Source organism: Oryctolagus cuniculus, chromosome 5, assembly GCF_051225735.1.
Source record: "Oryctolagus cuniculus isolate XC-2025 breed Fujian yellow rabbit chromosome 5, ASM5122573v1, whole genome shotgun sequence".
NCBI lineage: Eukaryota > Metazoa > Chordata > Mammalia > Lagomorpha > Leporidae > Oryctolagus > Oryctolagus cuniculus.
The window spans coordinates 102,081,436-102,108,021 of NC_142871.1; the positions used below are offsets into that span (position 1 = coordinate 102,081,436).

At 37.5% G+C, this 26,586-nt stretch overlaps 1 protein-coding gene across 32 annotated transcripts in view; it reads right to left on the bottom strand.

Moving 5' to 3' along the window:
• FAM135A (family with sequence similarity 135 member A) overlaps positions 1–26,586 on the bottom strand; it is a 128,193-nt gene that overhangs the window by 24,005 nt on the left and 77,602 nt on the right. For 16 of the 32 annotated variants that reach the window (XM_089333055.1, XM_070073900.2, XM_008263090.5 and 13 more), the window contains 5 exons: positions 26,203–26,252; positions 15,652–15,807; positions 5,265–5,338; positions 3,398–3,552; positions 849–3,180 (listed from right to left, as the gene is read on the bottom strand). In XM_089333055.1, coding sequence (XP_089189181.1) covers positions 849–3,180; positions 3,398–3,552; positions 5,265–5,338; positions 15,652–15,807; positions 26,203–26,252 — 2,767 coding nt within the window. Of the gene's footprint in view, positions 1–848; positions 3,181–3,397; positions 3,566–5,264; positions 5,339–15,642; positions 15,808–26,202; positions 26,253–26,586 lie in introns of those variants that run through there. The other 16 variants (XM_089333058.1, XM_070073902.2, XM_089333060.1 and 13 more) reach the window with 5 other exon arrangements.

The window sequence follows — 26,586 nt, forward strand, 5'->3', positions numbered from 1 at the left end:
TCAGGGGACAACTGTTATCATTTTCAATGACAAAAGAACAACTCAGAGCCTGATGAGCACTATACTGAGTAGGATACATCGGGAGAAGACATGCAGTCACTGGTTTCCGAGGAGTCACAGAAAGTTAGAGGCACCCAAAAGGTGGAACACCCTTCAGCTTCCCAGTATATTACAAGTTCTAGTTGGCCATTGTTGCCTCACTGGCTTCACTAGCTTTATTCTTTACAGATATTAATTTTATGTATAAATCAGAATAATTGGGAATTTAAATAATAAATTAATTTAAAACTCCACTGTACACATGCCCAGACAATCTGGGCTGAGGCAGTAGATATTCTGAGGACCAGTACCTGCTATAAGCCTAGAAAATCTATATAATCCCTCAGTTTTTCTAGATATTTTACTGGTTCATAAAATTTTAATTCTGGACATCACTAACTTAGCTGAGGCAATTAAGGTAGGGCAGATTTAAGAGGTTTCTACTAACCTGTTCTTCATGTATATAGGTATATTTTCCTAGGTGTACTCATAAAACTTTTATCTGGGAGTTACTGGAGGAGAAATGAGTTACTGATGAAAAAACAAATTTCTAATCTCAATTATTCCATATTTCAAACACAAAATGACCAATGGAAGATTTGTATGAGGAATGTATAGACTACAGAATAGGGCAATCATTTGTGAACTAGAGATCTATCTGTGAAATGATGCAATGCATTCATTTCTAGATTTTCTGTAATAAAGAAGTGCTAATCAGAGAGTGCTTTTGGTATTGTAGAAACTGGAGAACACAGACACTCAACCCTTCAGCATTACAGTAGCACATGCTACTGTGCTCCTTTACTTACGCCTGTATTTGAGGTTTTGGTGCATTTTCATACCAGGAAATCGAAGAAGTGGAGTTGTAAGAAGTGCTGCTTGGCTGCTTTGTAATGGCATCAAGTTTACTTCTAGAGGAATATTTAACACTACAAGGAGACTCACGTGGTGCAGATGGGAAGGACAAACAACCAGAAGTGCAGACGGTAGGCATATTTATACCATCCCTCAGATAGTCACTCGTTATTTTTTCAGATTTTGTAAGTCTTTCTTCTGCATCTCTGCTTGCATAATGAGCATTTATTGTTCCATCCAAAGCTGAATAATCTGTTTCTTCATAATACCCATTTTGGACCATTTGTTGATCCTGCTCTTCCTCCTCATCTTCTTTTCCCTGCATGTGCTGAAGATTGCTAATTTCTTTTTCAGAAGTTTCCTTCTGAGGACTAACTGAACTGCTGTAGCTAACAGCACATGTGTCAGAAAAATCCGTACTGCTTTGAGAACCAAAATAATTTTCCACAAGCCCTTGCTTTACCACATCAGTACTGGGGTCACTCATACTCAGATGAGTTTCACTTTCAACTGCAGAGGCTTCCAAAAATATCTGTTTACGATTTAAATCGTGACTATTTTTTCTTCTAACTTCACTAACTTCTGTGTTAGTAGAAACAGAACCTGAAACAACACAGGGGGTGCCTACACAAATCAGTTTTGGATTTAATGTGATTGCTGTCCCTGCAGAGTCATCAGATTTATCAGGACTCTGGGAGCCTTCAAACCTAGTGTCCGAGTTGGGTCTGCAGCTGCAACTACTTTTCACATCACTGGAAGTATCTTTATCTGGAAAAACAAATTGTAAAGCGTCTTTAGTGCTTGAATTTAAGGAATGTATTGCTAAAGTTTCATTGTCCAAATGCCCTGAAAATACAACACTCTGCTGTTGCAAAATAATACTTGATTTTTTAGTGTCATCACATTTTGGCAAATCGATTGTTCCTAGATTTAAAACAGTTTTGCTATCACTTAGATGGCACTCAGGTACAACAGATTTCTTAGAATTTTCATCAGGTGACAGTTCATCATCAGAAGGTAAAGAGTTTATGGATGTCAAAGATGACTGTATTTCACTTAAAGCACTTGTACTCTCAGTGCAATGACTTCCTAATGAAAATTTTACGTTATAATCAGGTTTCATCAAAAGCTGAGGAAATAATCTTTCATTATTGTAAGGACTTTGTCCCTGTACAGTTTCAGAGACTACATCAGGGTTTGGATGTGTTGCAAAAGAACTTGGTTCACTTTCAATACCTGAATCTGAAAATCTAGATGAGGCATATGTGACATTATCTGGTAATTTAATTGTGTCTCCACTGACTACCACATGATACTCTTTTGTAGAAGCAGCAGGCAGATTACTTCTTAATTTACTTAATGAGTCTCCAATAGAAGGGCACTTAGCTTCTTGCAAACCTTCTTTTTCCACTGTTATTTCTACAGACTTAGATTTACTATCAGATTGTAAGGACTCAAAGTTGGGTAGGGAATTATCCACAGATATTTCATCTTGCTGAAGCTCTGTCCAAGGTCCTATTTTAACAGTTATTCTCTCTCCACTTAAAGGATCCTTATTATAAGGCTTTACTTCAGTTGTTCTAGCTCCTGAAGATGGAGTTGTTTGATGATCATGGCAATCGTCTGATGAACTTCTGAATGCCAGATTATGTTCCATGTGTGTAATTTCACTATCATCATGGGAGATATCAAGTTTACCTGAAATGGACAAATTTGCACAAAGATTTAGGCTGCCAGAGTTCAAAGGATCAAACTGGTCTGGTTGCATATTTTCAGTATCTGGAGACTTTTGTTCAGTTGCCTCTGTATTAGTTGGCAAATAGCTAGCTTCCTTTTGACTTGTCTCTCTGCTGTAGGTCTTTGGGTCAAAATTATATCCACATATTGTGGGATCCAGACCTTCCTTCTGACTATGCGAAGGATTGCCTTCAAAGCATTTAGTGAGATCATTGGATGCTGTACTTTTCAAACATTTGTAGCCTACCAAAACCACAGAATCCTTAGAGTTCTGTTTTATTAATTTTTTTGTGTTTTCGGGTTTCATTGTTTTCATGAGCTTAGTAACCTTAACCTTGGACTTAATTGATTCTTCATTCTTTCCTTTTAGAGATTTTGTTAGCTGCTTTTCACCTTCTGTATACCAAATAGTGGAGGCACCAGCAGATTTGACTTTCAACTCTGGGCTAGAAAGTCCTGCTACAGAGCTTTCTTCAGTTTCATATTTATCCATTCTACTGGATTCTGATCTCTGAAGACTCTGAATTCCCATCCAAGGTGCATCTAAGTCTTTTATCCAAAGAAAAAAAGATTCAGGTTTAAAACAAAATGTGAGAACTCATACGATTAAGACTACTTTTTCTGACTATAACTTTCTAATAATTTCCTCAAAAATAAGTAACACTAGTGGGGAAAATTGTTTCATATTAGGGAATGGTTGTATGGCTATTAGGAAGAATATACTGAAAATTGTACACAAAGCTTGTATATTTTAGATTATACTTACCTTCAATAACTGAATCTAAATACCTATCTTCAAAGATTATAGGTAATGAATTGAGATCTCCATCTAATTCACTACATTCAATAGGTAGGGGTGGAAGAGAACTGCAGAAGGAAGTATTTTTGATAGCGGTGCACATCTGTAGATGACTCTGAGCACTGAAAAATATTTCTTAAGTCAGATTGTAATGAAAAAAATTATACTCAGCTCCATTTTACATATTACCCCTCTCTCTTCCCCAACCATTGCTATTCCTCCTCCTCAAGATGTAACCTCATCATAAAATAACTACTTAGTCAAAGAAAAAAAAACTGGTAAAATAAAAATTATGATTTGTTAACAACAAAATGATAGCTTGTGGATGAATTATTTAATTTCCATTATATTCTTTTATAAGTTCTTATATTACTTCCAAGTGAGCACCTATTCTTAATGTTTGAACTTCATATTTAATATGAAGAGCACACAGGAAAAATACCAGAAGCCCAAATGCTTACTAATAATTTGATAGTGCAGTAAAAAAAAAAAAAAAAAAGTGCTCCAGTGCTACTGTTCTACTGAACATATATTAATGGATAAAATTAACAGCTACTTAAAATAAGCTGCATAAACTTTCCAGTTTTTTTAAAGCCCCTTTCCATGAAAATTTCAACAAATCAAAGTAAACAGAAGAGTATAAAAAACTCATGTAGCCATCAGCCAGTTCCAACAATTAAATTGCCTTTCTTGTTTTATCTATACCTTAGCACTCACTACCTACATCCATACTCTACAATTATCTACAGTTTTTTTTTTTGAGGTATAATTTATATGCATGAAACATATAAATGTTAGCTATGTGATTTTGACAGACACAAGACACAGCACAATTCCATCTACTCAAGGTTCCCTGAAGTCTTCTCAATCTCCAGCCCAAATCAACCCTAGACAACCACTGTTCTGATTTTTTTCACCTTAGTTTTGCCTGTTCTAGAACTTCATATATATAGAAACATACAATATTCACTCTTTTATATGTCTTGGTTCTTTTATTCAGTGTAAGATCCTTAAAATCTTCTTTAAAGTCAAAGAATACCACATCTAAATATATTCAGTGGGAAAGCGAGAAGGCATTTATTCTATACATTTTAATCATAAATCATTTACATAATGAAGGGAAGTTGCTGGTCAGCCTACCTGTGAAAATCTGTAATAAAGATAATGAATATAAGAGATTCTGACCTGTGAAAATATTTTTAAATGCAGAACAAGATGGCCTTGGGTTTGGCGCTGTGGCGTAGTAGGTTAAGCAGCTGCCAGCAGTGCCAGCACCCCATATGGGTACTGGTTCAATTTCTGACTGCTCCACTTCTGATCCAGCTTCCTGCTAATGTGCCTGGGAAAGCAGTGGAAGATTGTCCAAGTCCTTGGGTCCATGCCACCCATGTGGGGAGACCTGGAGGAAGCTCTGGGCTCCTGGCAGCCCCAGCCATTGTGGCCATTTGGGGAGTGACCAGCGGATGGAAGATTTTTCTCTCTTTCCCTATGTATCTCTGCCTTTCAAATAAATAAAAAAAAAAAAAAAAAAAAGAACAAGATGGCCAACTGGAAGGCTGGAGCCAAAGCTGTAAGGTACTACACCAAAATTACAGGAGAGTTGATATAAGGGGAGGGGATTGGTAGGGTATATCTCATTAAGCTTCTTTATAAAATATGGGAGATTCATTAAGTAATTAAATCACAACTTGATTAAGAGAGGCTTTCAGGAACTTCAAATTCTCCTAATTTCTTCTACTGTAAATTCTGTATATTTTGTGACCAATACATTTTGATAGGTATATTATATAAAAAAAGAATTAAATAATTTAAATTTTGTATTTATGTTACTCACTGAAGTTCCTGGTATGCAATGGCAGCTTCTCTTGGATGTTCAAAACAAAAGAATGCCTCAGAGAACCTGCGTACCTAAAAAATTCCAAAAGGGAATATTAATAACATGGTATATTTTAAAAGTCAATTTGGCATAATATGGTTAAGAGAAAAAAAAAAAACACCCCTATTCCATTAGGGCTTCTATAACTACCTCAGTGAGAATTAAACACTGTATTTTTGTATTACATGGAATAAAAGGAACAACAGAATCTAGAATGAGGTATTTAGGTTTATAGTCTGGATCTCATTTATCTTTCTTGAAGATAGAGATTGTGTTTTCTTACCTAGAACAGTGTCTATGACATGGGAAATCATGATAAAATCTTCTAGCTACCAGGTGGCTAACTTCTAAAATGCCACGTGCTAGGTATTCAAGGCCAGTTGAATTGACAGACTTACTAGTGATTACTTTTCTAATTATGGGTAACATATAGGCTTATTGTGAAGAACAAACAAGATAATGTATGTGGTAGAAGTTTATAATCTAGAAAATGTACTTAAATAAAAGCTATTATAACTGCATTATAATAGCATTTACCACCTTTCACTTTAGAACAACTGTTTATGCAGGTCATCTCCCCTCCTAAAGTGTAACCTCTTTAGAGTTGGAGCTATGTTTTGATGACCTCTGTAACCCTCAAAACATATTACATGCCATGTATGGACATAAGTGCTTGGTAAATACATACTGAACTTAGCTGAATATTTCTTCCAATATACTTATATTTTGATCTGTTCATTTTAATAATAAAAGTAAAGGTTTTGTCAGCTGTTGGGGTATTATTAAGCAACAGTTAGGCAACAGAAACGATACTGGAATTATATAACATTGGGGGCTGTCGCGGAGGTGTAGTGGGGAAAGCTGCCAGCAGCAATGCTGACATGCCCTATGGGCAGGGGTTCATGGTCCGGGTACTCCACTTCTGATCCAGCTCCCAGCTAATAGCCTGGAAAGAGCAGCAGAGGATGGCCCAAGTGTTTGTTCCCCTGCCACCCATGTGGGAGACCTGGATGAAGCTCCTGGTTCCTGGCTTTGGCCTGGCCCAGCCCTGGTTGTTGTGGCCATCTGGGGAGTAAACTGGCAGATGGAAGCTTGCTCTCTCTCCCTCTAATTTTGACCTTCAAAGTAAATAAATCAATCTTAAAAAAGAAATTGTATTACATTTAAGATTCATTTCTAAAGAAAACTATGATTTAGGGATCTAAATTTAAATGCACAATGAATCAGAGATCTATTTTAATCATAATCAAAATCCAGTCAGATGAATTTTTGATTTACAAGTTAAACTTATTTCCCTAAACAGATGACCCTGGGTCTAGGTAGTAAGAGGGAAGAATGAACAATTAAGAAGAGATGTCACCTATGTCTTTGTTTTTAAGTGGTATCCAATGGCCTCTTTTTTCTTTCCAACACTAAGAGAATGAGGAAAAATAACTGTCTGTCTGTCTATCTATCTATCTACCGGAGATGTTTATCTTGGATGCTGTAAAGCATGAAGACAAGTATCTATGTGTTACCTGGATTCCTGCAGTTGCAGCTGGGCCTGCAGAACTGGCTAGTTGCAGTTGCATCTCTCCCTACCATCTCTAATTCCTAGCACAATTGATCATTCTCTACAAATATCCAACCTACTAGGATTTATGCAAAGAGCTTTATTTTCATTCTTTGATTTAAATCACAGAAAATTCTATGAAATAGATATTATCATCATTTAATAAAGTGAGGAAAACTAAAACAAAAAGAGGTTAATTACTTAGCCAAGATAACAAAGCTAGTAAGTGATCAGGCTGAGATTAAAAAAAATTTGAAAAACTCCAAATCTTGTGCTCCAAACTATTTTTCTCTTCTGCATTTCAACTTGCTGTTATTAGAAATCTTTCTTTTCTTCTATACACCCATATAATGTTCTCCAAAACTCTCTCATATTAACCACACTGTGGCAATGTGTAATTAACAATCCCACTAACTGAAGTATTATGTAGTCATAACTACAGTATGACTGCCACCTGATGGCAACAGAATTAAGCTTTAGACAAAAGACATACATAGAAAAAAATGTTAAATTTATAACTTTAGGCTGGCGCCACAGCTCAATAGGCTAATCCTCCGCCTAGCGGCGCCAGCATACTGGGTTCTAGTCCCAGTTGGGGCACCGGATTCTGTCCCGGTTGCCCCTCTTCCAGGCCAGCTCTCTGCTGTGGCCAGGGAGTGCAGTGGAGGATGGCCCAAGTCCTTGGGCTCTGCACCCCATGGGAGACCAGGAGAAGCACCTGGCTCCTGGCTTCGGATCAGCGCAGTGCGTCGGCCAGGCAGCGGCCACTGGAAGGTGAACCAACGGTAAAGGAAGACCTTTCTCTCTGTCTCTCTCTCTCACTGTCCACTCTGCCTGTCAAAAAAAAAAAAAATTTATAACTTTAAACCTAGGATATATATGTTTATAAAAATGGGTTTTATGTATGTTCTCTAATTTTCTTCTTGTAACTCAGTTATTGAGCAATATCAACTATTCAAAATTTAGCAACCAGCTAGGAAGATGAAAACCCTGAGCATACAAAATAGTATTTACTAATAGTTCAATTTTCTTTCATCTGTGTTCTTCCTAGTATGCTGTTCAAATTGCTAATATATTGGGGCCAGCACTGTGGTGTAGCAGGTGAAGCCTCTGCCTGCAGTGCTGGCATCACATGTGGGCAGCGGTTTGTGTCCCGGCTGCTCCACTTCCAAACCAGCTCTCTGCTATGGCCTGGAAAAACAGCAGATCTCCCAAGTCTTTGGGCCACAGCACCCGCGTGGGAGACCTGGAAGAAGCTCCTGGCTTCAGACTGGCACAGCTCTAGCCCTTGCGGCCATCTGAGGAGTGAACCAGCGGATGAAAGACCTCTCTCTCTCTGCCTCTGTCTCTCTGGAACTCTATCTTTCAAATGAATAAATAAATGTTTAAAAAAATTGCTAATATAATAATTATTATAAGGTAGTTTTACATGTGTCCATCCAGGTTAGATATTAATCTACTGAGTACAAGGTCTATATATGATATATTATAACATCTCTACTACCTTGAAAACAGCAGGTATGTCAGAAATATTTAGTAAACAATCTTTGAGTGCTGGCATTATGCTTATAGCAAGATGCCATAAATCCTTTTTATTACACAATTGACTAATGCTTATAAGTTATTTGGTATCTCAGTCCACAGCACAGGAGGTACAGATGGAGTTCCAGGCTGATAGCTTCAATCTGGCTTATGTCTGGCTGTCACAGGTATTTGAGGAATGAACCAGCAGATGGAAGATCTATCTCTATTTGTCTCTCTCTGGCTCCTTGCCTTTCAAATAATAAAAAAGAAACAAATAAATTTAAAAGCACAACTTTAAATAAATCAGTGAATAAATAAAAGAACAAAGTAAACGAACTGTAGAGGTAAGTACAAGAGAATGCCAAGAAGTTCATGAAAAAAATGGAGAGACCATTTGTATTAGCATCAGGTAATTTAAAATGCTCAAAAATAAATGTAAGACACTGAAAACTAAAACAAAACAAACACTTCTAAGATAAACTAAAGTCCTAAAAACATAGGGAACTGAATAAATGGGGAGCTATTTCATGTCCACAGATTATTTGACTCAATTTGGTTTAGGAGGCAACCCCTAAACTAAACTACAGATTTTACTCAATTTATATCAAAATCTGAAAAGGACTGTTTTTTAACTGGAAATTGACAAATGGATGCAAATTTATACAGAAAAGGAAGGGATCTGGAATAGCTAAAACAATCTCATTAAAAGAAGGAAAACTTGAAGGACCTACAACTACCTGACTGCAAGACTTAGCATATATTGGGGCCAGTGCTGTGGTACAGTAGGTTAATCCTCCATCTAGGGCACCGGCATCCCATATGGGTGCTGATTCTAGTCCCAGATGCTCCTCTTCCAACCCAGCTCTCTGCTATGGTCTGCAAAAGCAGTGGAAGATGGCCCAAGTCCTTGGGCCCCTGCACCTGTGTGGGAGACCCAGAAGAGGCTCCTGGCTCCTGGCTTCGGATTGGCACAGCTCCTGCCATTGCGGCCATTTGGGGAGTGAACCAAAGGAAGGAAGACCTTTCTCTCTGTCTCTTCCTCTCATTGTCTGTAACTCTCTCTCAAATAAATAAATAAAATCTTTAAAAAAAAAAAGACCGTATATAAGAGTAATAATGAAGTTAGTATGATATTAATATAACAGGTCAATCAATCAGAAAAGAAAGTCAAGAAATAGATCCACACTTATTAGTCAACTGACTTTCAACAAAGATGTTAAGGCAAATTAACAGAAAATTTTTCAATAAATGATGCTGCAACAATAGAATGGGAAAAAAAAATCATGAAATCCCCCACCCTCTACTTCATATCACAAAGGTCATGTAATATGATTTATATGAAACATTTAGAATTAGTAAATGAGACTAGGGGTTGCCAGAGAGTGGGGAGAGGGAAATGGCAGATGACTGCTGAATGGGTATGAGCTTTCCTTTTAGAGTGATGAAAATGTGTTGGAAGTAGACAGAGGTGATGGTTGTACAATATTGAATATGCCAATGCCAATTTACTATAAATGTTAAAATAGTAATGTTTGATTCATTATGTAAATTTTTTAACCTCCAAAAAAAACTATCACCTATGCTTTTGACTCTTCTACTCTGGTGGTACTGTCAACGAGTGCTCTGAATCTGTAGCTATTAGACAATTAGTTTAGCATGTTCCACAGTATTTTTTTATGATTAATTCTAGCAATTAAAGACAAACTGTATATTCTCTTTTGTATTAAACTGAGAAAAAAAGACTTAATTTGTTTAATTTTTGATACTTGGCAAATGCATAGGCAATAGATGAAATATGGTGTTATCAGGTTTGCATAAACTGTCTGGGCTTATGTATCCCATCTCTGTGGAGAGTAGCTCCCAGAGATTTGGTAGAGTCCCCTAAGACAAAAAGAAACTCCCAAGCTATGCCCAACCTACAAGGGATAACTCCTGGACCACAGAAAAGTTTTCCTAACTGAGGAAATCTGCAGTTGCAAGTACACTACTTTGATTGTAGTTCATACAATCTCTGTCCTATCTATTGCTTCCTTATGAGCATACGTTAACGGTCACCCTAACCAAAAAGGGATTGCAGCTATAGGTATATCCTCAAGTTATGTTCCACAATGTAGCAGTTGTGAGCCCCTACCTGGCCTGCCTGCAGCGTCCTTACAGTGTATTCAATAAATTGAGTTCTTCTATGTCCTCTGGTGAATTCTTAATCTGTGATGGCTGCCTCAGTTGCTCATGTTCTGCAATAATCTCTACTATGCATAAGCTGTGCGACTTTGGCCATATTATTTTACCTTCCTGACCTACCTCAATGATCCTTCTGTAAAATAGGAATGATACATATTTACTACATTGGATTATTCTGGTGATTAATGTGGTTAATATTTGTTAAGCAATTATTACCTGGTAGATAATAATTACTACATACATCATTTTTTCGAGGTAAAATTACAGAAAAAATTATCATGGTCTTTGCATGAACATTCTACGGCTTAAGAAAAAGCAAACCCAAAATGTTTCCCATCCAACCACTAAAAGAAACACATTTCTTTCCTTCTAATCTGTGGATGAATTCTAAGGTTTACAGTCAATCCTCCTAGAAGGATAACTATAATTTCAACAAAGTGTTACAGCTTTTTGCTATGTACTAAATAGGCGATCATAAAGCGAGAGAGAAGTTAGCCAAAGAAAAAGAAGAAAATAAGCTTATGGGACAAATGATTGGCACAGCTATGAAAAAAAAAACAGAGGTAACAAAATGGCATATAATGAGGATAGAATGCCCAAGGAAAGGTTTTGCTAAACTCTCATTCTGATGATTGTACATATTGTATGAAGGCTTACAAAGCAAAAGATTTTCATCATATAGTCCAAAGAAAGGTATAGTAATGTGAAGAGTTTAAAGGAGCAATATCACAGGATATTAAATAACTGAACAGAAGAGTCACCACTTCAATTAGGATCTCTTTGCTCTAGAACACAAATAATAATGCATATGAAGTAAAGGCATGTGTTTACCACACATTCTGCTTCAACAGAAGGATAATAAGCACAAAATTAGTTTTCTTTTTGACCAAAGATTCTGTTTTCTGCACCTCCTTAAGGCATACTTCATTTATATAGAAATATATAAAGTTCAGTTAAATCTTTTTTTGATGCTTTAATAGGCTATTTGATAGAGCTGTATTGAAAAATACTTATAATGAAATAATATTTACTGTTCATTTGAAATCCAAATTTAACTGGGAATTCTATATTTATCTGGCAACCCTACGTATTTGGCCTGGGCATCATTATTTATGAACATCTGGCATGACAGAACTAAAGATTTATAAAAGATGGCAATAAATATTTCTTCAAAAAGTTTGCTAAATCAACTGTTATTTTGACTCCACTAGCCCTAAAAAGAGCTTGTTCAGAGCAGGATACAAGTCTGTAAATGCTAGCAAAAACCAGTCTAGCTCTCTAAGTCCACAACTGAATACACTGATCACCTCAGTAATAGACTCATACAATATAACTCCAGCTTAAGTTATAATCAACATTATATACTGCATCTCTGATGCTATAATTGGAAAGCTTTTAACACACAAGTGTTACTAGTGCTTCTAAAGCACCAGCAATAAAGATCAGGAAAATTGTTGAGGGAACAAACTTCAATCAAAGTAAATTCTCTATGAGACTTACTATTGAGGGGGCTGGCATTATGACACAGCAGCTTAAGTGGTTGCCCTCAACATCAGCATCCCATATGAGGCCAGTTCAAGCCCTGGCTGTTCTACTTCCAATCCAAATCCCTGCTGATATGTACTCGAAGGCAGAGGAAGATGGCTGTGTACCTGGGTCCCCGCCACCCATGTGGGAGACCCAGATGGGGCTCCAGGCTCCTGGCTTTGGACTGGCCCAGCCATTTAGGGGAAAAGCAGCAGATGGTAGATATCTCTGTCATTCCCTCTAACTATTCCTTTCAAATAAATAAAATTAAAAAAAAATTAAAGACTTACTATTGGGAGCAATTCTCCTGCATTTTTCGTATTGTGAGCAGAAGCACTGATTGTCTTTGTTACAGACTATCTTTTTAAGAATGCCTGTACTGGGAAGAACCTGGAAAGATAACTATGTCTCCCTTTGGAGCAAAGGACAGTTCATTTTCAGTACTATAGGTACAGATCCCTTGGAGCAAGGAGCAAATATGTTTCCCGTCTATTATAAAACATGTGCAATCTCTAAGCACTGAGTTTTTCCTCTGTACAATAACTCACTGATGTGAACCTGATGTTCTTTATGTTTGGATGTGGAAACTGAGGACCAATGAACCAGCACAAATAATATTCTGGCTACTGTTATTAGTGACCCACAGCTCTCAGATCTTCTGCTAGTAACCATGAATCAAGCAATGGTAGACTAAGGTATGGGTAATTGTATGTAGGATGAAACCTGATTCTTTGTAGCTCTCTCTCTCTCTTTTTTTTTTTTTAATATTTATTTATTTGAAAGGCAGAGTTAGAGAGAGAGGTAGAGACAGAGAGAGGTCTTCCATCTGCTGGTTCACTCCCAAAATGGCTGCAATGAGTGGGGCTGGGCCAGGCCGCACCCAGGAGCCAGGAGCTTCTTCTGAGCCTCTCATGTGGATGCAGGGGCCCAAGGACTTGAGCCATCCTCTGTTGCTTTCACAGGCACATTAGCAGGGAGCTGGATCGGAAGTGCAACAGCTAGGACTTGAACCCACACCCATATGGGACGCTGGCATTGCAGGCCAGGGCTTTAACCTGCTGAGCCACAGTGCCAGCCTCTCTTTATAGTTCTTGATACACATAATATTCAGTATAATTTCAGAATTTTTTGCTTTTTATAAAAGTCATCTCACTTGACCATTTCATTTTGCAGTTTGAAATGACAAAGACCTCTTTCAGTTTACCACAAATATCTATTATCTTTTTAATTAGTTTGAGACACTAGGAAACATTAATACTCAAGCTTATATGCTGTAGTATGATGACATGTAATTACAGAGTTGAACAATTTTAGATGACTTAATTTGCCAAAAATTGGAAAACCATCACTTTCAGAATCTCAGTATCAAATAATATGGTTGAACCAATATTAAAGTATTCTTTTCGAGTACAGATTTACATGTCTTGTTTTTAGTCCAATTATCTACTTCATTACTTGCTTTCACATCAACGAGGAAAAGATTTCATATCAGAAGTTCACTTATGAGACTTAATTGTACCACTTCTGAATACAGTATCAGAAGTATCAGACAACCTATACACTTTATTAAGGTCAAGCCTGTTCCTATATGAATGTTGAATGACCTATGGACTGCTTTGGTTACTGTAAGTCTTGCACCATACTCTTAGAACTGCAAGATACTTGATGAGCAAAGTTCCTATTAAACTGTTTAAAAGGGAGCCAGAGGACATAATATACTACCATTTCCATTATTTGTGATACACCGCAGGGAAGGGCAAGACTTATTCCTGTTTAAGTAAAATTAGAGCACTTTCTCTGCTTCTTAATTACTCCTCTTCGATTCCTTTAGGATTTAAAATGGGCTCTACCTTGGTATCTGCAATGGGGTGAGAAAAGAGAAGCTCCAGGTAAAATGCTGGCAGTTTAATTTTCTGCAAACCTGATTTTTGTCTTGGGCTCCCTTCTTTGCCCATTTTCTTTTTTGAAATTTTATTTATTTGAAAGTCTGAGTTTCAGATAAGAGAGAGACACAGAGTCTCCTATACACTAGTTCACTCCCCAGATGGCCACAAAGGCCAGGGTTGGGACAGGCCTAAGCCTGGAGCCAGGAGCTTCTTCCAGGTCTTCATTGTGGGTAGCAGGGGCCCAAACACCTGGACCATCCTCCGCTGCTTTATCCAGGCTATGTGTTTCCCCCCACCCTCCCTGTAGCTCTGCCTTTCAAATAAATAAATCTTAATCCAAATGTCCGTCAAGAGTAGACTGAATAAATAAATTATGGTGTATGCAAATGGAATATATCACAGTCATGAAAAAGATCTATAGCTACCAACAAAAACATGGATTAATCTCACAAAGCCTTGAGTGAAAAAACAAAGATACAAAAGAATACAAATGTTATGATTTCATTTTATGCAGAATTCATTAACAGGTGGAAATAATCTGTATTATCTAGTATGCATCACAAAAAAGAAGGGATGGTGATTACTTATATTTATCAGGAAAGGATACTAATTGGAAAAGCTACGTGTTGACAGTGTCCGATTCCTTGATCTAGGTAATAACTGCAAGGGTATAATGCTTTTAATTATTTGATAAAATATGCAGTGCAATGCACTTTTATGATTTTGGTCATGTTATATTTTATAATTAAGAAAGAATAAACATCATATTTGGAGTAATTCCTAGTGGGTGAAAGAAAATTAATGTATATGCAGGGTATATAAGGAAATGAGACCGAAAAGGTAAGTCAAATATATAACATGTCAAAGTCTCTTGAGGACGTTACACTATAAAACTGTAAAAAGATTTCATCCATACTAGGCCTCCAGTAAACACGAGTCTGTAATACACATTCCTGTATGAGGAGAGGAGAAAGGAGGGAAGGGAAAGGGAGGAAAAGGGGAAAGAGAAAGGTTCTTAGTTCCTGGTTCCAATACCTGATAGATCCTGAGTACAATCCCTGTTCTTGGGTTCTGGGAGCTACACTATCTCCTATATTTTTATGAATGGGTGGCTTATTATACTAGCAGGAGTTGTAATTGAGATAGGTCATGCTCTCAACTATATTGCTCTATGATTATCTTTGGAAATTAAACAATAACACAATGATATATGTGTCTTTTCTGATTTATCAACACATACGTACAAATAAGGCTTTTTATTAATAAGAAATTTCTAAAAATAAATAATACTTAAAATGTTCTACCATATTTCTTTTTTTTGACAGGCAGAGTTAGACAGTGAGAGAGAGAGACAGAGAGAAAGGTCTTCCTTTTTCCGTTGGTTCACCCCCCAAATGGCTGCTACGGCTGGCGTGCTGCGGGTGGCAAGCTGCGCCGATCCAAAGCCAGGAGCCAGGTGCCTCCTCCTGGTCTCCCATGCAGGTGCAGGGCCCAAGCACTTGGGCCATCCACCACTGCCTTCCCAGGCCACAGCAGAGAGCTGGACTGGAAGAGGAGCAACCGGGACAGAATCCGGCGCCCCAACCGGGACTAGAACCCAGGTGCCGGCGCCACAGGTGGAGGATTAGCCAAATGAGCTGCGGCACCGGCTGTCTACCATATTTCTTTAACTTACCCTCAAGGTATGGTGTTCTTGTGCTAATAATATTCTTAGTTCTTCATGTAGTGTTATAACTTCCAGAAACTGTCCCCATAAAGCCATTAGAAGTGAACAAAGTTGTGCAAGATTCATGTTTATAAGTTCTGCCAGCTCATCAGGATTTTCTATTTTCTGAAATGACAAGAAAAAAATAACTTCACTGCTTCGGGAAACTTAACATAACTACACATAGTTTGTTATCAAGAATATTACATAAAGACAATTTATGGTTAAAAAAAGTGTGTGTGTGGTGTATACATATGTGCAGAGAAAAACCAACTTTTCTGCCTCATCATTCATGAAGCAATTTTCAACAACTTAAACCAGTATTTCAATATCTGAGATATTTTATGACACTAATAATATAAAATACAAATCAAGGTTTGAACTTCCAATTCTAAAGTAATGGTAACTTTAAATACAATATACAAATCATGATGCAACTAAACAATTTTTCTGAAAGATAATACAATCTTCAAGTATTATTTTCTTTATCAGCTAAGTAAAGCACCTAAAAGACTTACACTTCTTAGAAAAGTTGAGATACTTTTTCTTTTAAATGAAGATTTATATTTATTTGAAAGGTAGCGTTGCAAAGAAAAGCGAAGAGACATTTTCCATGTGCTGGTTCACACCCAAGATGGTTGTTGCAGCTGGGGCTGGGCCAGGCTGAAGCATGAATGGCAGGGGTTCAAGTACTTGGGACACCTTTGGCTGCTTTCCTAGTCACAGTAGCAGGGAGCTGGTCTGGAAGTGGAGCAGCTAGCATTCAATCCAACATCCTTTTGGGATGTTAACATTACAGATGGCAGTTTAACCCACAGCACCACAATGCCAGCTCCCAAGATAACTTTCTGAAGTATTGTTCCGTAGCCTCTACTTTCTTAGGTTCTTAGCCTCTATGTTCTTTCTTCACTTTTGGGTAAAACTTTTACAGAATCATTCAACACTTTCTTTCTCTTTTCTTTATTATTTTTTTTATTTTTTGACAGGCAGAGTAGACAGTGAGAGAGAGAGACAGAGAGAAAGGTCTTCCTTTTGCCGTTGGTTCACCCTCCAATGGCCGTCGTGGCCGGCGCGCTGCGGCCGGCGCACCGCGCTGATCCGATGGCAGGAGCCAGGAGCCAGGTGCTTTTCCTGGTCTCCCATGGGGTGCAGGGCCCAAGGACCTGGGCCATCCTCCACTGCACTCCCTGGCCACAGCAGAGAGCTGGCCTGGAAGAGGGGCAACCGGGACAGAATCCGGCGCCCCAACTGGGACTAGAACCCGGTGTGCCGGCGCCGCAAGGCGGAGGATTAGCCTAGTGAGCCGTGGCGCCGGCCTATTGAGTATATCTTAAATGCTAGGGCCTATATTCTAGAGATGCAAAGATTACTATAAGAAATTCATAGTCTAGTGAGGAAAGAAAAGCCATAAACAAACTGATATAAAATATTATGAGTATCCTAATGGAATAAATTATCCTATTATGAGTATCTAATAGTGGAATAAATTATCCTAATAGTGGAGTAATTATTTCTCTTACTAAAGTAAAAAACTATATATTGAATGCTTCTTTAGGGGGCAAGTGTTACTTTTATGAGGATATGATTTTCATTAATTCATTGCAGGTACAGCCAATTTTCAGGCAGATAATATCGTGTTGCAAATATTAGTATTTTAATTACTGGAAACACTGGTAAATCTAGCTTAAATAAAGGGGGTCCTTAAAAGTTCATGGAAATGCACTTTACACAAACACTATGCATGCATTTCAAATTCTTTCTGCACCAAAATAAACTTGGACTAACTTGTCACAACATGTCTGTACAAGATCTAGTTTGAGGCACTAAAAAAACACAGGATATCAGTTTGCAAAGCAAACTAACAGAGCAACATGAATTCTACTAAAATTAAGGCAAGAACAAACTTCAAAATTGTGAGGAGAACAATGGTGACATCTTTGATCTCAAAGTTCATGGGGAAAATCTCCTAAAGAAACCAGCAGTTTAACACATTTTGAAAAGCATGAGACAGTGATGAAGACGAAGCCTGAAATGTCAGGCTATCCACATCAATTTGTGACCAAAAAAATTATCATTGTCCATGCTCTAAATAAAGCAGACCAAGGATTAGCAGCAGAAAATATAACCAACACCACAGACTTCTCAATTAGTTCAGCTTACACATTCTGACAGAAAATTGAAGCTGAGCAAACTTTCTGCTTGACTGATGCTGAAACTGTTGTGCCCAGAACAGCTGCAGACAAGAGCAGAGCGTTCAGTGGAAATTTTACACAGGTGGATCAAGGTCCTAAAGCATTTCTTCAAGGAATTTTTAAACAGATGACAACATGGCTTTAGCAGGATGATCTTGAAGACAAAGCACAATCAAAGCAACAGGTACCCAGAGGGAAGTGATCGAGTTACAGAAAAAGTAGACCAGTCAAGAGCAAAGGTCATGGCAATAGTTTTTGGGTTGCTGAAGGCATTTTGCCTGCTGACTTTATGGAGGGCAAAAGAACAATAATGTTTGCTTATTAGCAGAGTGTTTTTGGAAAGTTAGCTCAAGCCTTAACAAAACAAAAACAAACAAGCAAACGAAAAACTCCAGAGGGCACCATCTTTTGTTAATTCATAGTATTTTTAATAGATTTTATTTAATAAACATAAATTTCCTTAGTACAACTTTTGGATTACAGTGGTCTTCCCTACATACCCACCCTCCTACCCGCAAACCATCCTATCTCCTACTCCCTTTCCCATCCCATTCTTCATTAAGATTCATTTTTAATTATCTTTATATATACAGAAGATCAACTGCATTGACAGGGTTAAATTTACAGGACCCTTTGTTCATTAAGAATATATACTAAATAATTCGATGGAGCTTATGTTGAAAAAAAGTTTAAATTTTTAATCTTTTAATTTCCTTTTACCAAGATCTTTTTGATGTCTCTCATATATGGATGGATGCTGACTTCATTTCTCTACTAGAAAGCAGAAGTAGCCTATGCAAGTTAAAGTTGAAAGCCACTCCTTAAGTTTTAATTACCACCTATATATCAACCAATGACTGCTGAATCAATTTTTCTCCTGCGCTCCAGATTCATTACCTACACCTGAACTAATTATAGCTCCACTCTCCATAGATTTTGCATTTAAGAAAATTTTGATAACATATTAAATATATTTATTTTGGGATATATAGGGCATTTTAAAAATACATACAAGTATACATCCCTAAATGCTGCTTATCACAAATGTCACTCTCAGATTTTTAGTTCATTCCCTAAACATCCATGACTAAACTGGAAGTTAGAATTCAATCAAGATCTCCCACACATATGGCAGGAATCCAACCTGAGCCAAATTTGCTGCCTCCCAGGATCTATGTTGAAGGCAGGAGTCAGGATCCAGAGCTCAATATTGAGTCCAGGTAGTCATATATGGAACATGTATCTCATCACTAGGCCAAATGCCTACCCCAATTTTTGCTTTTTTTAAAGCCTACAACCACACATGCTTTTCTTCCCTAACCCAAATCAAGCTTCCATTTATTTATCTTAACTCAGAAAACATAAATAAAAAATCAGCAAAATTATCAAGAAGGGTAGGGATTATAATCATGAACTATTCACTTTTGTGACTATGGTTTCTGGTATACAGTAGTTACTCAATATTTACTGAGTGAATAAATGAATGATTGTGGAATTACAGACTCAAACTAAGAAAAAAGCTCCCAGAATTTATGAAAAACTCGGAAAATGCTTAAAAGGTCTAGAATTCTGTAATGGATGCTAACAGGGTGAAGATGTATTTTACCTCAAGAAACAGTCTAAAGTAAAAAGTTTTTCATGTTTCTCTTAAAACACATATAGAGATTACAATGTATGCTAAAATAAGCTGACAGCTGCAGTGTTACTGTTCCACGGATGTTTTTATTTTTAAAAGATTTATTTTTATGTATTTGAAAGGCAGAGGTAGAGAGAGGGAGAAACAGGAAGACATTTTCCATCTGCTGGTTTACTCCCCAAATGGCTGCAATGGTTGGGACTGGGACTTGGCCAGACTGAAGCCAGGGTCCTGTTACTCCTAAGGAACTGGATCAGAAGTGGAGCAGCTAGGACACAAACCACTGCTCATATGGGATAATGGCATCACATGTGTCAGCTTAACCTGCTGTGCCAGCCCCCAATCATGTTTTTACTGTAGTGTAGACAAAGAAGAGCTAGAGAAACATTTGAGAGTAATTAAATAGTATAGTGTAATGCAAGCAATATACTTAGTGTAGTGAACACAAAAGTAGAAATAATTCTTTTGGCCTTACCGTAAGCTGAATGAAGTATACACTTTTTCAGTCTCTTCAAGTATAAATAATTGGGGCTGGTGCTGTGGCGTAGCAGATAAAGCCGCCTCCTGCAGTGCTGGCATCCCATATGGGCACCAGTTCGTGTCCCAGCTGCTCCACTTCCTATCCAGCTCTCTTCTATGGCCTGGGAAAGCAGCAGAAGATGGCCCAAGTGCTTGGGCCCCTGCACCCACGTGGGAGACCCAGAGGAAGCTCCTGGTTCCTGGCTTTGGATCAGCACAGCTCCGGCTATCATGGCCAAATGAGAAGTGAACCAGTGGACTGAAGCCCTCTCTTTCTCTCTGCCTCTCCTCTTTGTGTGTAACTCTGATTTTCAAATAAATAAATAAATCTTAAAAAAATATAAATTACTCCCCCAGCTTATACAAACTTCAAAAGTTCATTTTAGTATATACAGTTCCATTTTTTCAACCTTAAATCATACAGTTTTAAGCTATTTTCACTTACTACAGCATCAAACATTTTTTGAGAATACCATTTTTGAGGTAGTCTAGATTTGTTAGATTATAAATGTCTCAAAATTTGTTTAACCATACATTAGATATCTAAGTTACCATTCTCAGAATCATAACTTTCCATATGTGTGGGGAGCAACTGAGACTAGACTAATTTATTGGAACTGCTAGGACTAATTCTACGCATCTGCTCACCCACAATATGGCGCTGGGGAGGAGTAAACAACTTCTACGCAGCTGCCTCGCCAATTTGACTGATAAGCTGCAGGAGCTGATCCTGCTCCGGATTGGAAGAGAGCAGTGTGCTTGGTGTGTGGGCAGCAGAGCATGGATTGGTGGAAAAGGACTATAAAGGAGGAGAGAAACAACATGCACCAGGAACATCTGAGGGAAACATCTGAGGAACCCCTGAGAGCCGGCTGGCGGTGTGCTGCTCCTCCGTGGAAGCAGGAAAAGCGGCAGGGGTGCCGCCCCTCCGCAGGGAGTGGGGGGGACCGGCAGCTAACCCGGGAAGGGCCGGGCAAAAGGAACAGCGCAGGGTCTGGTGTTGTTCCTCCACAAGAGGGGGAGCGACACATATGAATCTCTGATTACTTCTTTGGTATATTATTTGTTTGCTACATACTGAGAAGAGATATTCTTGGGCTTTAGAGATATCCTGCCAAACTAATCTCTGGAAAGGACTACAAAGTATGAGTATCTGTAAAAATCCTCAGCCAATAGTAGGCTAAAACGGTCCTGGAATACACTGTTTCTTTGATAATAAGACTGAATATTTTTGATTTATTACTTAGTCTTTCTTGTAATTGGAAGTCGATGCTATGCTAACACGAAAAACGATTATTACATGTTTGGTAAGAGCTCTTTAAATATTGTCATTATACCATTTTTTATCAATTCTATGCTAATATGAAACTAGCAATTACATGTTTTTATTAAGAGTTCTTTACTGTCACTTTACTTTGTTGATGCATATAGTGTCACACACATACTAAAATTTAAATGTGTACTTAAAAAATTATCAGCAATATATATAAAAGATTTAGTAAAGATGTATATAATATAAATTCTCTTCAGAATCTTCATCCTTCATGCCATTCTTTTCTGTATTACTCTTGTATTTTAAAAAATTATTTTTTTTATTTTAAAGGCACAGTTACAGTGAGAATGAGAGACAGAGAGGTCTTCCATCCACTGGTTGACTCCTCAAATAGCTACAACGACCAGGGCTGGGCCAAGCTGAAGCCAGGAGCCAGGAGCTTCTTCCAAGCTTCCCACATAGGTGCAGAGGCCCAAATTTCCACTGGTTTACCAAGCACATCAGCAGGGAGAGGAATTCAAAGTGCAGCAGCTGGACCTAGAAAAGGTCAGTGCCCATTTGGGATGCCAGCATCACAGGCAGCATATTTACCTGCTACATCCCAATTCTGGTCCCTTCTGTATTACTCTTTATTTATTTATTTATTTTATTTATTTGACAGGTTATGGACAGTGAGAGACAGAGAGAAAGGTTTTCCTTCCGGTGGTTCACTCCCCAAAAGGCCGCTTCGGCCGGCACTACACTGATCTGAAGCACTGATCTGAAGTCAGGAGCCAGGTGCTTCCTCCTGGTCTCCCATGCGGGTGCAGGGCTCAAGCACTTGGGCCATCCTCCACTGCCTTCCCAGACCACAGCAGAGAGCTGGACTGGAAGAGGAGCAACCGGGACTAGAACCTGGTGCTCATATGGGATGCCGGCGCCACAGGCGGAGGATTAACCAAGTAAGCCATGGTGCTGGCCCCCCCTTCTGTATTACTCTTAAGAGCTTGAACTATATCTTCGAATATTTCATATGTAATTATATAATCAATTTCACACATAGCTTTTTGGGATTTTTTTGCATATATGAAATATTTGTTCATAATTTTATTCACTTTTGATTCCCTATTAATATGTCCTGAAGACTTTCACCATAAAACCAGTACCTGACCAACAAATACTTCTTGAATTAAATGATCCATGGTGAAACAGAGAGATTCACTTGATTCTTTTAAATATATTTCTCTTAAATGCATTTATAATAATTAATGTTGAAATTTTTGCATTAAAGATGTCCTAAATAACACTCTGGCCTCAGAATCAGCCCTTAAGGCATTCAGATCTGGCTAATAAGCCCACGAGAGTATTTCAGGCATGGAAAGCCAAGACACTCTGGCAAAACAAAAACAAAAACAAAACCTAAATGAAAGATCTCTGTAAGTGAGATTCCAGTGGAAAGAACAGGCCATCAAAGGAGGCACCTTTCTCTGAAGGGAGGAGAGAACTTCCACTTTGACTATGGCCTTGTCTAAATAAGATCGGAGCTGGCAAACTCAAGAGGCTTCCATAGCCTAGGCAACTCATGACAAGAGCCTCTGGTGATTCCTGATGTCATAAATAAGAGTGTCAATTGTTAACTCAACAACAGGAGTCACTGTGCACTTACTCCCCATGCAGGATCTCTGTCCTCAATGTGTTGTACAATGTGAATAACGGCATAACTAGTACTCAAACAGTACTTTATACTTTGTGTGTCTGTGTGGGTGCAAACTGTTGAAATCTTTACTTAATATATACTAAATTGATCTTCTGTATATAAAGATAATTGAAAATGAATCTTGATGTGAATAGGATGGGAGAGGGAGTGGGAGATGGGATGGTTGCGGGTGGGAGGGAGGTTATGGGGGGGAAAAGCCGCTATAATCCAAAAGGTGTATTCTGGAAATTTATATTTATTAAATAAAAGTTAAAAAAATAAAAAAAATAAAATAAAATAAATTTTTGCATTCATTTTTTCACACACATGAGTATTTTTTAAAAATAGAATATTAAATAAAAGCTGCTGTGTGGAAGGTAATGTGCATTTAATAAATGCTTTTAAAACAGATTGATAAATTGAAAAAAAATTATACTGACTTAAACTGTCACCAATAATGTATGCAAATACTAGGTTCCCTACACCACGAACAATAGAGAATAGTAGTCACTTTGTTTTTTTACAAATTTCATGAGCAAAAAACCCACTTTACTATTTAAATCTGCATTTTGGTTTTCAATAAGAGCAAGTATCATTTTGATATCTAACCTGTTCTGCTAAGAACTGCTTATTTGTACATTGCTTCTATATATTGCTTCCTCACAAAAGGTAATGTTTTGAAATGGATAGATGGCAGCTCCTTAATGTTGTGAGCATTAATCATTTGTTTTTGATACAGCAAAGATTCTCTTATTTATTCCTTACTTTCAACTTTATTTATGGTGCATTTTGTTATAAAGACATTTCAAATCATCAATATCTTTTTTTCTTTTTTTTGTTCTTTACTTTAGTCTGAAGAAAGTATTCCATATTCCAAGATAAGATTGCTTATATTTACACACATATGAAGCTAATTTCCTCCTAGTATTTTTGGACATTTAACTCCTTAGTTCATTTAGAACTGCTTCTGTAGCTTGGAAAGCAGAGCTAAGTTTACCATGCTATTTCTTTCCTTTTTTTCCAAGATTTATTTATTTACTTAAAGTCTGAGTTACAAAGACAAAGGGAGACAGAAAGAGAGAGATCTTCCATCTGCTGGTTTACTCCCTAACTGACTGCAACACTAGGAGCCAGAAGCTTCATCCAGGTCACCCACATGGGGGTTAGGGGTCTAAACACTTGGGCCATCTTCTGCTGCTTTTCCCAGGCTATTAGCGGGGAGCTGAATCAGAAGTAGAAAAGCCAGGACACGCACTGGCACCCATATGGGATCCCATGGGATCCCAGCATCGCTGGTGGTGGCTTTACTTGCTACTCTATGCCGGCACCTACCACACCATTTATAAACTCCAATATTCTTGACATTTTATTATAAACTCAATTATTAAATATACTGATGACTATTTTCAAGATATTTAGTTCCATTTGTCTTTAAATTTTCTTAGAGTAGAGAAAAAATCTACCTTTTTAAAAATAATTCAATCATTTAAAGATTGATTTATTAATTTGAAAGGCAGAGGTATAGAGAAAGAGAGAGGAAGAGACAGAGAGATCTTCCATCTGCTGGTTCACTTCCCAAATGGTCATGACAGTGGGAACTGGGCTAATCCAAAGACAGGAGTTAAGAGCTTCTTCTGGGTCTCCCACGTGGGTGCAGGGGCCCAAGCACTTGGGCTATCTTCCACTGCTTTCTCAGGTGCATTAGCTAGGAGCTGCATTGGAAGTGGGGCAGCTGGGACTAGAACTTGTGAACATACGCGATGCTGGCGCCATAGCACCAGCCCCTTACCTTATTTCTATTATTATAGTCTTATAAATACTTTAGTGTCCACTTGGGTGAGTTCTTATACATTTATGTTATTATTTATTTAAAGGTTTTCTCTTAACTATCCTTATGTTTTTTATAATGATTTCAAAAATAAACGTAAAATTCTCACTGGGATTTCGATTTAGACTTATTAATATGATACAGTTAAAAAACATACTTTTTGGTGATTGTCTATGCTGGCATATCATCTTTACTCAAGTTTTATTTAAATTCAGTGAAACACTGGATTTTTCATATTAATTAGATACATTGTAACATTATTTTTAAGCATTTACTATTCTTTGGAGCAACAATATTATAAGAACATTGGTGATTTCTCAAAGAAAATATTTATCTTCTTTGAATTATGTTAAAATTTCTCGATAGTTAACAAAATTTCTTATATAGCTTGCACATGTATAATTTTTAAGAAGATACATTTATCAAAAGTCTAGTTCTCATTCAAATTTATAATAGAAATACATTCCATATCAAAAACATATTTTCATTTGATTTATATCGCTGATTTTTTCCCTTAATAGTTGACCAAAAGCAAACAGTGAATTTAAAATAATGAAAATATTTAATTTCTTGACAAAAAAAGAAAAGAAAAATTTACTCATGTAATTGCAAAAATGAACTGGAAAAACAGTCTGATACAAAAATTAATTTGCTGAAATAAAACAACTTTCTTTTTTTCTTTTTTTTTTTTTTTTTTTTTGACAGGCAGAGTGGACAGTGAGAGAGAGAGAGACAGAGAGAAAGGTCTTCCTTTGCCGTTGGTTCACCCTCCAATGGCCGCTGCGGCTGGCGCACCGCGCTGATCCGATGGCAGGAGCCAGGAGCCAGGTGCTTTTTCCTGGTCTCCCATGGGGTGCAGGGTCCAAGCACCTGGGCCATCGTCCACTGCACTCCCTGGCCACAGCAGAGGGCTGGCCTGGAAGAGGGGCAACCGGGACAGAATCCGGCGCCCCAACCGGGACTAGAACCCGGTGTGCCGGCGCCGCTAGGCGGAGGATTAGCCTAGTGAGCCGCGGCGCCGGCTACAATTTTCATTTTTAAACAATAACATTTTATAAAATTATGCACGTTTAAGTGGCATTTTAAAAATCTGTCCAGAAAATGTTCGACTGAAGTAGAAGAAATATACAAGAAATATACACTTTTGGTTGGTTGATATCTTTGTTATATCATTTATAATAATAATAATACAGTTTTAAAAAGATAAGTTAACTTCATGGTAAAGTCAAATGCATTTAACCAACTAGGGTGTGGTTCTACCATAGTTGACCACTTCATATTTGTATTTTGGGAAAGATAAACAATTACTTAAAATTCTATCTTTAGACAAAATATTTAGAATAGGAAACAGAGGTCACTCAAATAAGTTAATAATGTGAATTTCAAAAATCCAAGTACCTTTACTTCTTCACATAGTTCAGTAAGTCGAGCTTCTACATCCATTTCCTCTGAAATGAGTAAAGAGTAATTAGAGGAAATATTTCAATGTTAGATCCAAAAATTATCTTGGAAATTATAAAAGTAAATTAAATTCCCTTTTAAAACTCCATAATATTAAGAACTATCTGGACTATATTCACTGAATTAAATTTCAATGTAGTGTATTTTCATGAACACACTCATTATGTATATAATGGGATAATCAACTTAATTCTTTGTTGTGATTATAAAATAGTGTTTTATTTTTCACAAGAAGCCAACGTTATCAAGAAAACATTGACTGTATCTGTAAAGTAACTTGCACAGCTGTGTCACAGTAAAGACAAAACATCTAAGTAGGTT